The sequence below is a fragment of the Gorilla gorilla genome, chromosome 6 (genome assembly GCF_029281585.2).
Source record: "Gorilla gorilla gorilla isolate KB3781 chromosome 6, NHGRI_mGorGor1-v2.1_pri, whole genome shotgun sequence".
NCBI lineage: Eukaryota > Metazoa > Chordata > Mammalia > Primates > Hominidae > Gorilla > Gorilla gorilla.
In genome coordinates, this window is record NC_073230.2 from 57599846 (window position 1) to 57616240 (window position 16395).

Consider the following 16395-nt stretch of genomic DNA (forward strand, 5'->3'; position numbering starts at 1 on the left):
AGAGATTGGCAGAGATTCAGAAAGTTCGCGCTTGAGATTTTTACGTTTCTTACTCGTACACGTCTATTTCTCTGGGTTTCTGAATGCAAAGACGAGAAAGTCTCAACAGTCTGCTAAACTAACACGGCCTTCGAATCCCAAACTGAACACAGTAGCTGAAACAAGCTGTCCACAAAGAGGAAAGCCAGAGGGGGCCAATTAGGAAGGAAGAAATTAAAGAAAAGAGAAAAGCCAAGATGAAAGGTCCAGCGCAAAGTGAATGACTCCACTGGAGAATGGCAGCCCTGGCAGGGTCTGCGGCCGGCTGCGGAGGTGGGGACGCGGCCGCGCGGACGAGTGACAGGTTGGTCCGGCGCAGCAAAGGGAGCGGGTGCGGCGGTAGGGCCTCTCCGGGGGGCAGCGCGAGGGCCTCCCCCGGGGCAGCACGGGCCGAGGCGGGGCCTCCAGTGCGGGAGGCAGCAGAGGAGGGAGCAGAGCGGGAGCCGGGCGGAGGCGGCTGCGGCAGGGGGAGGCGGGAGGCGGGAGGCGGGCGCGCTAGCTCCCATGCTGGCCTCGGTGCCACTCGCGCGCCGGCCGCGCTCCGGGCTTCTCTTTTCCCTCCGACGCGCCACGGCTGCCCAGACATTCCGGCTGCCAGGTCTGAAGAGCTCCCCGAACCCCTCCGCGGAGAGGAGCGAGGCGGCGCCAGGGTGGCCCCCGGGGCGCGCTTGGTCTCGGAGAAGCGGGGACGAGGCCGGAGGATGAGCGACTGAGAGCGACGCGGGCACTGCCGCGACTACCGGCAGCTGACAGCACGATGAGCGAGTCCCCAGAGACGCCCTAGCCCGGTGTGCGCGCCAGGCGGAGCGCGCAGGTGGGGCTGGGCTCTCAGTGGTCCGCCCCACGCGGGTCGCCGGCCGACCCAGGATGGGCGCTGGAAACCCGGGCCCGCGCCCGCCGCTGCTACCCCTGCGCCCGCCGCGAGCCCGGCGTCCGGCCCGCGCCCTGCACTCATGTATGTAGGTTTGGCACCGGTCTTCAGGGCTGAGGGTGCATGCTGGGTGTCCCCGCGAGGCCGGACGCGCTCCAGCTGTGTTCAGCCGCTCAGCTGCTCCGGAGGAACCCCCTCCCCCGCCCAAGTTTGTGAATATGGGCGCTTCGCCCAGTGTTGAGGTCGGCAGGGACCGGGCAGGGGGTGAGCAGGGCCGGGCACGTCTGGAGCCCTCAGGGAGGAGGGCTGAGGGGGAGGGGACAGACGCGCCGGAGTGCGCAGAGTGGGGGCGTTCGGGGAGTGAGGCGGAGAGAGGCTGGATTGCCGGTGTTCTGCGGCGTCTCGGGCTCTCCCAGCCCCTTTGGGCGGCAGAAACTTTGGAATCCAGAAAGGCTGGCCGGGATCCAGCGAGTAGGAGGGTCTCGCCCCCACTCTGCGCCCTGGGGCCCCAGCCATCCGCACTGCACACCTTGGTGCTGCCCGGGCGCTTCTGCTCCGCAGCCAGGACACTACAAGATTGAGCGCTGCGGCCGGCGACCTGGCTCCCAAGGCTCCCAAGGCTCCCAAGGCTCGGAGGGGCGGGCCGGCAGAGGAGCTGAAGCCCCGGGAATCCCCGACCCGGCCCTCTGGCAAGGGGCCGAGGGCATCCTTTCATGCAGCGGGGCTTAGAGAGCGGGGAGGGGGCGTCTGCTCCCGAGACGGGAGTCTTTTAAGAAGTTGTTAGAAATGAATCGTGGAGTCCTAGGAGAAGCTTTGTTTAACCTCCCCAGCACAAACCCCTAAAGCAAATGAGGAAGAGTTTCCCTCTTATCTTCCTGTACATTCGTCCGTCTCTAACTCCACTGCTGAATTCTCCATTTAATAACCTTCGGGAAATGTGGCCAGGACCTAGGGAGGGACACCCTGGGTGCCTGAATTACGTGGTTCAAGGCAGAGCTTTGCAGGGGGGCGCGGGCCTGGCTCGCTGCGTTCCCTGGGCTCCGCAAGCCGCCCTTGGCCATCTCCAACACTAATCACGACTACATCAGAAACACTCCGGCCGGTGTCGTTCTTGGATTTCGCTTCCAATGTATCGCTCCACAATTTGTGATGTCTAAGAACCCCGGCCGTGCACCGACGCTGGGCATGCTGCCCCCGCCCCCGTCGCCCAGCTCGTTAATCTAGAGCTATGCCGGAGCCCGGGTGGGGGCCGCGGCGGGCCGGGGCGCGCGCGGGCCGCGGGGCTCAGTTGTGCTGCTGTTCTCTCCGCAGGGACGGCGGCTCCCGGCTGGCGGCGGCGCGCCCCCGGGCTGTGAATGCGACTCGCCCCTCGGCCGCGCTCCCCGCCCGCCCGCCCGCCGGGACGTGGTAGGGGATGCCCAGCTCCACTGCGATGGCAGTTGGCGCGCTCTCCAGTTCCCTCCTGGTCACCTGCTGCCTGATGGTGGCTCTGTGCAGTCCGAGCATCCCGCTGGAGAAGCTGGCCCAGGCACCAGAGCAGCCGGGCCAGGAGAAGCGTGAGCACGCCTCTCGGGACGGCCCGGGGCGGGTGAACGAGCTCGGGCGCCCGGCGAGGGACGAGGGCGGCAGCGGCCGGGACTGGAAGAGCAAGAGCGGCCGTGGGCTCGCCGGCCGTGAGCCGTGGAGCAAGCTGAAGCAGGCCTGGGTCTCCCAGGGCGGGGGCGCCAAGGCCGGGGATCTGCAGGTCCGGCCCCGCGGGGACACCCCGCAGGGGGAAGCCCTGGCCGCAGCCGCCCAGGACGCGATTGGCCCGGAACTCGCGCCCACGCCCGAGCCACCCGAGGAGTACGTGTACCCGGACTACCGTGGCAAGGGCTGCGTGGACGAGAGCGGCTTCGTGTACGCGATCGGGGAGAAGTTCGCGCCGGGCCCCTCGGCCTGCCCGTGCCTGTGCACCGAGGAGGGGCCGCTGTGCGCGCAGCCCGAGTGCCCGAGGCTGCACCCGCGCTGCATCCACGTCGACACGAGCCAGTGCTGCCCGCAGTGCAAGGAGAGGAAGAACTACTGCGAGTTCCGGGGCAAGACCTATCAGACTTTGGAGGAGTTCGTGGTAAGATGCGAACGCCCGCCGGGCGACTTTGCACCTTCCAGGAAGGGGTGGAACAGCTTTGGTTCTGTGGTCCCCCACTTTGAAGAAGAGGTGCTCTCTGGTTCTGAGAGGTGGAGAGCACTGTGCTCACGTCCCTTTGACATGACCTCTCTTTTTCAGGGCAGAGGTAATCCTTCCAAGAGCACTGTGGCCAATCCATAGGGATTCCTTCGGTGTTCACTTTAAAAGGGCTTCATGAGGATGAAGCCTATGGCACTGAAGGGAAGGGTCCCAACAGGTATCGGAGGGACTTTCAACATTAATGTACTGCTCCTAATTTGGGAATGTTGTCGGTGAAATGCTTAACCTGCTTTCAAACACAGGGTAATTTACGGTACCATTTGGGATATATTCTTCAACTAATAGCTAATTAAGGGAGACTATTCATATAAAAAGCCATTTCCCTAGATTATGTGTTTAGGGTATCATGCAAATGCTCTAAAAATTAAAAGAAAAAGAAAATATTTGCTCACTGGGTGCCAAATCATAGTGGATGGTGAAACCAACAAGTGCAGTTAATGGTTAAAAATTGTTTTGTTTCAGATGAGTAGTAGTAATGTTAATAATACCGGCCATCTCTCTAATGCCTACTGTGCGTCAGGATCCCGCTGTTTTTCATGTACGTTAGTTAAATCTCATACCATGCTAGGAGGTGGATTATTATCCATTGTCTCCATTTTATGGAGAAGAGGAAACAGACACAGAATATTTAAATAATGTGTTGAAGGCAGAACAGCTATTAAGAAACAGATTCATATGTCAAACTAAGCAGTTCTACTCCATAGCTTAGGTTTTTAACCCTTACACTCTACTTGAACCAAAAGCCCAGCTCCACTGGGGCTTTAGTTTGGGTGAAGGTGCTGCACAACATGCATGCACAGGCTCCAAGTAAAATCTCTGCCAGTGGGCTAGGGGCCTGAGAGAGACCTGCACAGGTGTTCAGTTATTCCAAACACCTCAAGGTAGGCTCAACCTATGGCCTGCCTGGACTTAGCCCATTGACTTACCAGGCCATAGCTGTCCTTTTCCCACCTGCAGAGGGCGTTATGGAACGTGCAGCTACTAAAGCAAAGCTTTAGGGAGGAATTCTGCTGGAATACCCCTCCTGGAATTAGCCTGTGAGATCTGCTGATTCCCAGGATGTGAAGCCCATGTAATTACTGACTTGTGGCAATGAATTATCAAGTGTTATATAAATACAAAGCCAGGAAGGACAGATCTATATATAGTGTACAAAGTATGGAAAGAGTGCTGGAATTTAGAGTCAGGAAACATGGTTATTCATTCTGGCTTTACCACTAACCAGCTGCAGGACTGGAACAAAAGACATATGCCCTCTGGGTTTCTTTTCTCTTATCTGTAAGATAAGGGGCCAGCTTTCCCTAGGCTCATGTAGCAAAATATAACTCCAGGCATACATTGCTTAAGTACTCACATTTGACTTCAGCCCTTTGGAGAAAGACAACTGGGATGAGCAACTCATATGAACCATGCCCAGGCCATGCAAAATTAACTAAATCAGAAACCCTGCCCTCAAAATGCTTCCTGCCTACGGGAGGGTCTGGTAGATATCTCTCCAGGTGTTTTGGGTGCAAAACAAAAGTTCACAGGCAAATGTGTCCAGGTAAAGGAACCTGTGGGTGCTAGAAGAGCCCAGAGGAAGGGCCTTCCATTTTGGCCTGGAGCAGGGTCATAGAACACTAGAACAATTCTCTTAAGTTTTGAATTGGTAACATCATTGGCTCTTCTAAAGTCAAAGATAAGTAGTTGGTTTTTAATTAATTCCTTTTGTTGTTTGCACTATTTATAGTTTCATAGTAATTTGCTAGAATTGTCCTTAGAAGTAACTGAGGAATTAGTAGCACTTTGATCTAGTAAGCCCAAATACTTCAGTGTCCACTTACCTACCTGAGATCACAGGTAAAGGAAATAATTCAAACTTCTGTCTTAACAATTCATGCTAAATGCTAGCAGCCATGAAGCTGCTTTTGTCTATGGAGGAGAGGGATCTCTTATTTAATTCCTCTTTGCTACCTGTTTGGTAGTCCATAGGTAGAATGTGTTTTCAAACTCTGAGGATGGGAGATGATATTGACAAAAGGGAAATTGGAAAGATTACAATCTTAGGAAGAATTAAAATACCAGTAAAGCTATTTTTGGAATATTAAGTGCATCTTCCATCTTCAAATGACATTTCATTCTAAACTTTCATCATTTATTACCAGATGCTGGGATGCACACATGCTTGAATGTTGCAAAGTTGTTACATATTTTTAATTATATGCTTGTTCTTACAATATGTCAACTACATAAAGATTTTATAGTGTTGGAGCATGTTTGCTCATTTTTGTTAGTATCAGGAACATTTCTAGGCATTCTGCTAATTTATCGTGGCCTTGTGCAAGCCATTTTTTGTCTCCATTTTTGTTTCCTTCAATGTACAAAAGAGAAAGCAATGCTTTTTTTGAAGAATGTTGAAAATATGAATGTAGAATGGTATAGGGTTAGTTGTGAGTCCACAGGGTTTGTGGGTTGCAGTAATGGAGATTTGTCGTGATGCTGAGTACCAGGGCACAGAAATTGTTAACATGCCTGCTCTGGGTATTCTGGGTTTCAGAGAGAGATTGTAGTCTGTAACGTGCATAGCACAAAGTACGTGGAAAATGAAAAAGGAAAGCATTCTGTCTGAAGTGCTTTGCACTTCTCTGAAGAAAATGTGATTCAAATGGAGATTGTGGTACAGGCGGGTCATGCCTGGAACACTGTTTACTTTAGCAAGGAAGGAAGTGAAAGTGAGATTATTTGGGCCTCAGTCCCTGCAAGATGCATAGATCCTTTAACAGTCTGTTCTCTGCTTCCAGAGAGGGAGAGAGAGAGAGAGACAGAGACAGAGAGAGAGGGGAAATTACTAGTTATTGATGGAGGCTTGACCCTCTTTGAGCAGTAGATTAACTCCAGAGCCTGTCTGTGCTTGTGATGTGCAAGGTATTTGGCTCCGGCAGGAGTGCGGTTTCTCCCTGTCTTCGTAGGCTTCTCTTTCTTTGGGCATGTTTTGTTGCTGCTTTCTCTACTCAGTCTTCTGCATATTCTAAACTTGTTTTTTCCCTTCTTTCTGTACTCTTTTACCCCATTAAAACTTCCTCTCCTTACAGCCTGTTTGATCTCAGTTAGATACTTGTGAAAGATCTCACTGACTCCACAAAATACCATTAAGCTGCTAATAATAATGAGAGTAATGTGTTCATTCCTCCAGGAATAGTTGTAATTTAATTTGTACATCCAAATAAAAACATAGTTAATAGTAGAATTTTCTCCACTGCCTCTCAAATGATACCAAGTGTCTTTTTTTCTTTAACTTATACCAGCAGGCATCCAACTTTGAATACGGAAACTTGTCTATTGGCTTATTTTTTTTTTTCAGTAAAGGAATGATATTTTTAACTGTTTTCTGCTTCCTACAGTATATTAGTCTGCTAGGGCTGCCAGAGCAAAGTAACACAGACTGGGTAATTTAAACAGAAATTTGTTGTCTTGGAATAAATCTGGAAATCCAAGATTTCCAGACTTCCACATTTCCAAGTAATCTGGAAGTCCAAGATCAAGGTGTCAGCAGGGCTGGTTTCTTCTGAGGCCTCTCTCCTTGGCTTGCAGATGTCCATCTTCTCCCTTGGTTTTCTCATGGTGTTCCCTCTGCATCTGTCTGTGTCCACATCTCCTCTTCTTATAAGGACACACTCATATTGGATTGGGGCCTGACCTCATTTTAACTTAATTACCTCATTAAAGACCTGTCTCCAGACAGTCATATTCTTAGCTACTGGCGTGAGGACTTCAAAATTTGAATTGTAGAAGCATACAGTTTAGCCCAAAACATAGTGTCAATGACCAAAATTGACTTCCTAAAACAGACCTAACGAGGTAGTAACAGTGGGGTGTGTGAGGATGCATCAGCACACATGATGGGAAAACAGTGCTTATGACGAAGGCACGGAGTGAGTGGTGATGAAGTGTATGCCAATGAACATTAACTGAGGGGCTCATCTTGACCATTCTGATTCTGTGTCTATTGCATTCTGAGAGCTACTTTAGGAGTTCTTGTATTACTTATGTGAATGGATCCTTGTGTCACAGAAAACTAAAAGGTGACTAAGGGTAGGGAGAGGGGCTGTATTGAGCAGTTGTAAATTTTGCCTCAATGGCCACATGATTGGTTCAGAAGCAAATCACATTTGAAATGTGTTAATTGAAAAAAAATCATTCTATTTTGCTCAACAAAACAAGTTGTTTTCATCATGGGAATCTTGGTCTCCTGGAGGACTGTGATGGTGGAAAGGGGAGTTGGCAAGCTTATTTCATGTTTTATAGAACCTAATGGAATTTTTGTGACTCTGAAATAGGGCCATACAGGATAACTAAACCTTCACATTTCTTTGCTTTTGGTAGGATTGATATCAGCAAAGTGTGTCAACACTGGTTATCATAGCCGATCAGGAGCTCTGATTGGCAATTGTATAAGTCTGAAGAAAAAGGGAAGATGAATTGTTAATAAGTGAAGCTTACTAGACTGTCTTTCAAAGCATAAGAACTGTTGAGAGAGAGATAACAGGAAGGGGTACTTGGAGGTGAAATGATTTGGGACCACTGAGTTAAACCAAATTCTCTCTGACTGCTTCCGTATCTGACTTGCCATTAACCCCACTGCAAAATCTTATTTCTAGGTTTTTATCAATTAAAAAAATTTGAACATGAAATTTGGAATCAAAACCTCCATCTAAATAGATCTCTATATCAATTATGAGAAAGTGCCAGCAAAGAGAAAGCTACGGTTATTCACACTTTTCAGTCTAATGGTATTTATATTCTTTTGGCTGATGTTACTTAACTGAAAACAATGCTATTATTATCCACCTTCACTAAGTAAAATGAGTCAATCTGTGTTCTTTTCTGCAAGTCAGGCTAATGCATGTACTGTTGCTGTCTCTGAGTTTGTTTTGGTTCTGAGTAAGATTTTGTAAATTCTCTGCTTCTCATTTTCTACCCTTGTGTCTAAAGCCATTTAAACAGTGACTTTTTTTTTTTTAAAGAGGGAGTCATATGCCATATCTAGACTCTTTAGATGTGTTCCTAACTCAGGTGGGGGAAACACAGCTTTAAAAACTGCTTATTTGCATGCTCCATACAATATCTGATGCGAAGTATGATGGAATTAACACCATAACCTTTTACAATGGGCAGAAGGGAATCAATATTTATCTAGTGCCAATATTTTTTATATATTGGCTTTTCTGGAGTAATTTACACAACAGACTGAGTTGGTGGTATTTTCTTTATTTTTAAAGGAGAGAAAACTAAGGTCCGAAAAAGTTAAATAGCTTGATCAAGGTCATAGAGCTAGTAAATGGTGAAGACAGGATTTGAATCCTAGTGTGTTGGACTCTGAAGATCGTGCGTAGTGTCTTCGTGACCATATGGTGATGAAGTGGCATTTTGCGTGTCGTGGAGAACATTTCAGTTACCCGGAAAAAGGAAAAGTTATACAAGCCCAGAGTACCTTGCTCATACGTATGTCCAATAAATGCTTGATCCACTTGGCTAAGCATTTATTTACATGGATTTGTCATATTTGACTTGGCCATCTGATGAACAAAATAATGTCTGTGTCCTTCAAAGGATGAAGTCTTGAGTCGTAATGGGACTAAAAGCACTTAGTCCCAGGATTTCCCTGAGAGCAAGGGGGAATGAGTCCAGGGGGCAGTGAAAAGAAGACTAGATCCCAAGAGGCAGGTGGGACTCCAGGGATTATCAGACCCATGTGGGGCAACAGGTGGCCCAAGAGGAAGATCTGGTTCTAGGAGGTGTTCTGTTTGGCTCATGGCATATAAAACATTTGTTTACTAGTGCCAGTATTTGACAAGCGGGAGGTTCATATAAATTCCCAGATTGCCTAATTCTTACAAAAATGAAATGATTCCCAGATGGCAGCCATCTGTCAGAGCTGGGCAGGGCTGCCCCTTTGGGAGGGCATTTGTTTTCCAGCTGACCACACCCCCCTTGCAGATGTGTGATTCACCCATGCTCCCGTAAATAAATACACGACTTTGAAAAGCCTCTTGTTCATAGGCAGTGAAAATTCACCTTAGAAAATTAGTGCCCCCTCCAAAATCATACAGACAGTTGATATCATGAGGAGGTTTAGGAAAGCAGGTCCCATGCTCTCCAGTCCTTTCCTCTTCAGTTTTGGTGGAGAATCAGCTTCTGGGACTTTGAGGACAGGGTACTTATCATCTGAGCGGTGGGGTGAACGGGGTTCTGTTTTATCCAGTGCTTCCCTGGACAACTTTCAGAGCCTTGTTTTCTAGTGGTTAAAAAAAAAAAAAGATAATGGGGCCTGGTGTGGTGACTCATCCCTGTAATCCCAGCACGTTGGGAGACTGAGGTGGGAAGATGACTTGAGTCCAGGAGTTCAAGCCCAGTCTAGACAACATAGTGAGGCCCTATCTCTACAACAAATTGAAAAAAAAAAAAAAAAAGGCCAGGCATGTTGGCGTGCTCACCTGTAGACCCAGCTACTTGAGAGGCAGAGGCAGGAGAATGGCTTGAGCCCAAGAATTTGAGGTTGCAGTGAGTCATGATTGGGCCACTGCATTCCAGCCTGGAAGACAGCATGAGACCCCATCTTAAAAAACAGAAAAGAAAAGAAAAAAAAGTGGATAGTATTCTGCATTCCTCTCCCATTATAAGAAGTAAATAAGATGTATGTGAAAGCAATTTGAACCTGTAAAGCTCTGAACAAAGTTGATGTGGATATTTAGACAAGTTCTGCAGAGTGTGCAGCTCAGGGGGAGGTGGCCATGCCCTGGTCCAGATTTTGGTGTCTAGAAGGACTCTTGTAGAATCTCTAATCATTAGGGACTGGCTCCATGGAGCTGCTTTTCCATAAAACATTACCTCCTCAGATGATATCTCTAAATCTGATAAGTCCCAACAGAAACATTATTCTTACATTTATTTGAAAATATTTAGGACACCATGTGTGTGAGGCCCTGGGCTGCATCCTGGAGATGTGACGGGAAGTAAATGGCCCCCTCCAGGAGACAGGCAGCAGTACTGTGGTGTGTGAGGCACTGTGAGAGCTTGGGTCAGGGGGTCAAGGGGGCACACAGTAGAAGCCACTCTATTATTATTAATAGACTCCACTGTTGTTGATGGCTTGTTTTTAAATGACAGAGGAATCCTGGGCCAGATGTTCTAGGGAAAAGAAAAGAGTGTATCAAATGTAACAACTGTGAGTTTGCATGAAGGATATGGCTTCCCACCCAGGCCTACGTACCCTGTGACCATCCTTCATGGTACTTTTCTGACCACGTAGCTGGAAATCCTTCTTACTGCCTGTCTGTTCCAAGGCTGAGATCCTGCCAGCTGGATCATACTTCTCATTCTATTTCTGTCGGGCACTGGGGTGCGGCCAGGACATAGACTGCCTTTCAAATCTGTGGAAAAGGATGATGTCAGGCCTCTGCCGAGGGCCCTGTGAGTTCTCTCGGAAGCCTTAGGCCTGTGGAAAAGCATAGAGCTTGAAAATTAAAACTCCATGGCCAGGCACAGTGGCTCATGCCTATAATCCCGGCAGTTTGGGAGGCCGAGCTGGGAGGATCACTTGAGCCCAGGAGTTTAAGACCAGCCTGTGCAACATCATGAGCCCCTGTCTCTAAAAAAATAATAATAATAAAATAAAACAAAGAAAAAAAGAATAGAAATTAAAATGCCAGGTGGCTCTGCACATTTCCAAGTATCCAAGAATAGCAAAAGTGATGATGCTTTAGACATGAGACCTCTCCTTCCCTTCCTGGGAATATGGAGGATAGCCTGACAACTCACCTTCAACAAAATGCCTGAAATCCTGAATATCATATAAAACACATATTTTTAAAAGAAAAATGTTATTTGTATAAATTGATGGGGTACTGTGTAATTTTATTACATGGATACGCTGCGTAGTGGTGAAGGAAGAGCTTCTAGTGTAGTCATCACCAGAATAATGTACACTGCATCCAAATAATGTACACTGCATCCATTACATAATCTCTCATTATCTACTCCCTCCCCATCCCTGACACCTTTCTGAGTCTCCATTGTCTGTCATTTCACATTCTATATCCATTTTTAAAAGCACAGCTGACGTGGCAAGAAAATAAGAGAAATTAATTTCTAGAGGTGGAGTTGGAATCCATAGAGCAAAGTCTGCCTTGAAGTTGTGGCTGTCTGGGAGCATCTCTTGATCTTGGGGCCTGGGCCCTTGGCACTCATGGCCAATCATTACCGGTTGTGGCATGTGAAGAGTTCAGGTCCCCAAGTAGAGAGAATCAGATCAGGATCTATCTTACAAAGCCAGGGCACCCAAGAGCCTGTACTGCAATGGGACAACGTAGGCAAACATCTTTCAGTGGGCCTTGGCTCTGTCCAGAGGAGAAAGAAATGTTTGTGTTTTCCCCGAGTCATTGCCATCTGTAGCAGGCTTACCCTCTTATGGATGTGGAGCCCAATTCATGCTTCCCTGTGTGGTCTGCAAAGTCCAAATGGAATATGTGTTTTTAAATGGATCAACAGGTATCTGATCTAAACAAACACACACAGGGTGAATGCACCCTTCACCCAGGCTGCAAAAAATTCCCACAAGTAGTGTTCCAAGGAATGTGACCTCAAAATAAAAAGTACTCACAAGAAGAAAGGGCAATGTGAGCAAGAATCAGCTGAGGCAAAAGCAGTTGAATCAGACCCAGATATTGGGATGTAAAATGAGTATATTTGATATATACTTATTTACATATATATATATAAAGAAAATGCTGGAATAAAGTTCATGGGTAAAGAACAGAAATATATCCCCAATACTAGTCAGCTTTGAATAAGAATCAGATAAAGCTTGTTTAAGTGAATGATACATTTAATGAATGATATCAATCCCATGGAATTAATATTCAGTGGGAGGGATTAACAGTTGTAGACTAGACGCAGTTTAAGATATAATTAGCAAACCAGCACACAGATCTGAAGAAGTTAACTAGTATGAAACATAGACATATAGATGGAACACAGGAAAGAGATGTTTCGATACATGGAGGATAGAGTGAAAAGATCTACCACACATCTGCTTAGAATTCTGAGATTGTAGAGTATGGGAGAAATTTAGATAGTTCCAAGAGACGGCAGTTCCAAGACTTTGTAGTTGAAAGTCTGCTTAGAATTCTGCTTAGAATTCTGAGATTGTAGAGTATGGGAGAAATTAAGATAGTTCCAAGAGATGGCAGTTCCAAGACTTTCTAGTTGAAAGACATCTATTTTCTCATTCAGGAAACCCAATGAATCTAAAGAAAGATAAATAAAAATATATTCACATCCAGCCATATTATAGAGACTGCAGAACAACAAAGGCAAAATAAAGATGTTCAGAGCAACCAGAGAAGACATTACCTCCAGAATAACAGTGAGTAGGCTTACAGCAGACATCTGATCAACAGAAAACACAGCACAGTAGGAGAATATTTTTAAATAAGAGAGAAACAAGTGTTAATCTGACTGATGTATCCAACAAAATTGTCCTTCAGGAATGAGCCTAAAGAAAGATACTTTATACGATAGAGAGCTGACCACCAAAAAATATTTACTAAAAGAACTTTAAAATAAGAGTCCAAAGGATGAAATTTAGGAAGAAGGAAAATGATCCCAGAAGCAAAGTCACAGAATCAAGAAGGAGTGGATAAAACTTAACTGTTTACTAAGCTGTACACCAGTGGAGCTCAGCTGGGGGCAGCATTGCCTGCCTTCCCCCAGAAGACTTTTGCAAGGTATTTGTTACCTGGGTATATAGTGTGATGCTGAGGTTTGGGATAAGAATGATCACATCACTCAGGTACTGAACATAGTATGCAACAGTTAGTTTTTCAACCCTTGCCCACCTCCCTCGCCCCTCTCATAGTCTCCAGTGTCTACTGTTCCCATCTTTGTGTACATAAGTGCCCAATGTTTAGCTTCCACTTATAAATGAAAACATGTGGTATTTGGTTTTCTGTTCCTGCATTAATTCACTTAGGGTAGTGGTACCCAACTGCATCCATGTTGCTGCAAAGGACATCATTCCATTCTTTTTTATGACTATGTAGTATTCCACGGTGTATATGTACCACATTTTATTTATCCAATCCACCGTTGATGGGCACCTAGGTTGATTCCATGTCTTTGCTATTGTGAGTAGTGCTGCAGTGAACATAGGAGTGCATGTGTCATTTTGGTAGAAGGATTTATTTTCCTTTGGGTATATACCCAGGAATAGTATTGCTGGGTAATAGGTAGCTCTGATTTAAGTTATTTGAGAAATCTCCAACTACTTTCTGCAGTGGCTGAACTAATTTACATTCCCTCCAGCAGTGTATTAGTGCTCCCTTTTCTCTGCAGCCTCACAAGCATCTGTTATTTTGTGACCTTTTAATAATAGCCATTCTGACTGGTGTGAGATAGTATCTCATTGTGATTATGATTTGTGTTTGTCTGATGATCAGTGATGTTGAGCATGTTATCATAAGCTTGTTGGCTGCTTGTTTGTCTAATTTTGAGAAGTGTCTGTTCATGTCTCTTGCCCATTTTTTAATGGAGTTATTTGTTATTTGCTTGCTGATTTGTTTAAATTTCTTACAGATGGTGGACCTTTGTTGGATGCATAGTTTGCAAATATTTTCTCCCATTCTGTGGACTGTCTGTTTACTCTGTGGATAGATTCTTTCACTGTGCAGAAGCTCTTTAGTTTAAATATTCTTAGAAAACAGGTACTGGGAGCCAGCTCAGCCTTAGGCCAAATCATCAAGTAGGTGAACACTTACTTCAAAGGCACCCCCAGCTGGTCAGAACTGCCCACCACCAAGTTCTCAGCCACTCACCAAGTTCTCACTACTCAGCCATGGGCAATTTTTCCTACCCTTCCTATAATGAAGGTCAGAATGCTTGGAAATCAGATTCCTTTCCTACTGCTCTCTGTACCCTTAGGGCAATAGGCCAATCAGAAATAAATAGTACCTTCAACCATACCAAACAGATTGGCCCTTCTGTATGTATCTTTGCTTTCCTCATATCTAGCTTTAAAAATAATTCTTATTTATATTTTACTTCCAAATTCTGTATGCTTTTAAAAAAGAGAGCTCAATATTTTTGTTTTAGACAGCTTGAAACAAATGAAGTATAATAAAATTAATTTCAAGTAAGTCACTATTCTTATTAATTCCTCTTGATATGCCAGGAACTAAACCTCCCCACCTGGTGACACTGTGGCATTGTTGACAACTATGCTCTGGGGACATGGAGGGACACAAGCCCCACCCGTGGGGAGCCTGGGATGTGCAGGGAGCCAGCAGGTGGCCAGATGCTCACCTTTCTTTCTCACGTGGGGCAGAACTGCCCCGAGCGCCTCTACCTCCACTCGCTGTGCTTTTGCTGCATCACACACACAAATGTCAGGAGTGGGTAGGTTGAAAAAGAATATGGCTTTTGACAAGGCTGCTGCTGTGGCCTGGGCAGGAGAAGCAGGAGAGAGACAGGCAGCTGAGGGGACACTGTGCTCTAATGTCAGCCTCCCAGCTCAGGGTAACCTCCCACTGGTAGCAGAGTTCATGTCTGGGTTTCCAGTGCCCTCCAGGAAGCTAAGAAAATCAGCTTATCTTGCTTCTAGGTAACAGCAAGGGATGACAGATATAATTTAATGGTCAGATCTCAGGGACCATTGCGCCGTATGTCTGGGTGCAAAGAGTCCCTTTCTGTGTGAGTGAGCACTGCTGTGTCTTCTCCACCAGAGCTTAAAACTCCATGGAAAGGGACTTCATTAAACGGAGAAACCACAGTGGGTGCCCTGTTCTAATTTCAGCCTACTTTTGAATAGGCTTAGCTTCAAGAAGAGATTCAGGGCCAGTGATGGGAGCCCACAGTGCCTGTCCACTCCTGGCTCGGGCTGTGGTCCAGCACTTTCTGGGTAATTGGCAGCTGATGTGTTGAAGGCGCTTTAACAAGACAAGCAAACCCTGACTTCAGGCAGTATCCAGACGGGCATCCATTTGGGTCACTCTACAGTTGGGGGTGCGAGCAGGGCTGCTGGAGCCCGGCCAGCTTTGGGCAAAGGCAGACTGATGGGTGCCTTTGGTCTTCACTTCCTGCTTGTAGTGGGCATTGTCATTGCCGTCTCAAATAAAAGAATGCCAAACGGGAGCAGTGTAGTTCTGTTTTCCCCTGGCGTGTGTGTGTGTGTGTGTGTGTGTGAGAGTGTGAGTGTGGGTGTGTAAGACAGTGTGTATGAGTGTGTGTGAGTGTGGGTGTGAGACAGTGTGAGTGTATGTGTAAGTGTGAGTGTGAGAGTGTGTGTGAGTGTGGGCGTGTGCGACACCCACACCTACATACCCACACTTATGAGTGGTGGGTGTGTGAGTGGGTGTGTGGGTGTGAGTGTGGATGTGTGGGTATGAGAGTCTGTGAGTGTGGGGGTGTGAGGGTGTGTGTGAGAGAGGGTGTGTATGAGTGTGGGTGAGTGTGTGACTGTGTGGGTGCGTGTGAGAGTGGATATGTGGGTATGAGAGTGTGTGAGCATGTGTGTGAGCGTGTGTGTTGGGGTGTGAGAGGGTGTGTGTGGAGTGTGTGGGAGACTGTGGCCTGCATGTGTGAGAATGTGAGTGTGGGTGCATGTGTGTGCATGAGTGTGTGTGAGCGTGTGTGTGAGAGGTGTGGGTGCATGCTTGAAAGTGTGTCAGTGTGTGTTAGCGTGTGGGTGAGTGTATGAGTGTGGGTGTATGTGTGGGTGTGTGAGAATGTGTGAGAGTGTAGGTTTGGGTGTGAGTGAGAGATTGAGAGAGTAGTGTGTGTGAATGGGTGTATGAGAATGTGAGTGTGGCTGTATGTGTGTTAGCATGTGTGTGGGTGCATGTGTGAGTGTGGGTGTGTGTGTGAGTGTGGGAGAGTGTGTGAAAGAGTAGGTGTGGGAGTGGGTGTGTGTATGAGTGTGAGTGTGGGCGTGTGTGTGTGAGTGAGCGGGTGTGGGTGTGTGCGTGAGTGTGGGTGTAGGTGTGTGTGAGTGTGTGGGTGCATGTGAGTGTATATGTGACTGTGTGTGTGTGTGAGTGTGAGTGTGTATGAAGTAGGCGTAGTGGTTTCATTGCATTAACATTTCCCCCCATTGGCCACAGTCCCCACCACTCCTTATTACACACTTAATTCATGGCCTCATTTTCTTACTTGACTGGTCCCTGAAGAAATTTGAATTTGTCATCCCTGAGAGAACTAATCCCCATGTCACACCTGTCTTTTA

The 16395-nt window shown here is 47.0% G+C and overlaps 1 protein-coding gene across 2 annotated transcripts in view; it reads left to right on the top strand.

The window, feature by feature from the left end:
• Positions 1–488: 488 nt before the first annotated feature.
• VWC2 (von Willebrand factor C domain containing 2) overlaps positions 489–16395 on the top strand; it is a 153491-nt gene continuing 137584 nt past the window's right edge. For both annotated transcript variants that reach the window (XR_008667244.2, XM_031013508.3), the window contains exons 1-2: positions 489–994; positions 2222–3020. Coding sequence is in view for 1 of the 2 variants with exons in the window: in XM_031013508.3 (XP_030869368.1) it covers positions 2325–3020 (696 nt within the window). In the remaining variant the exon portion in view is untranslated. The remainder of the gene's footprint in view (positions 995–2221; positions 3021–16395) is intronic.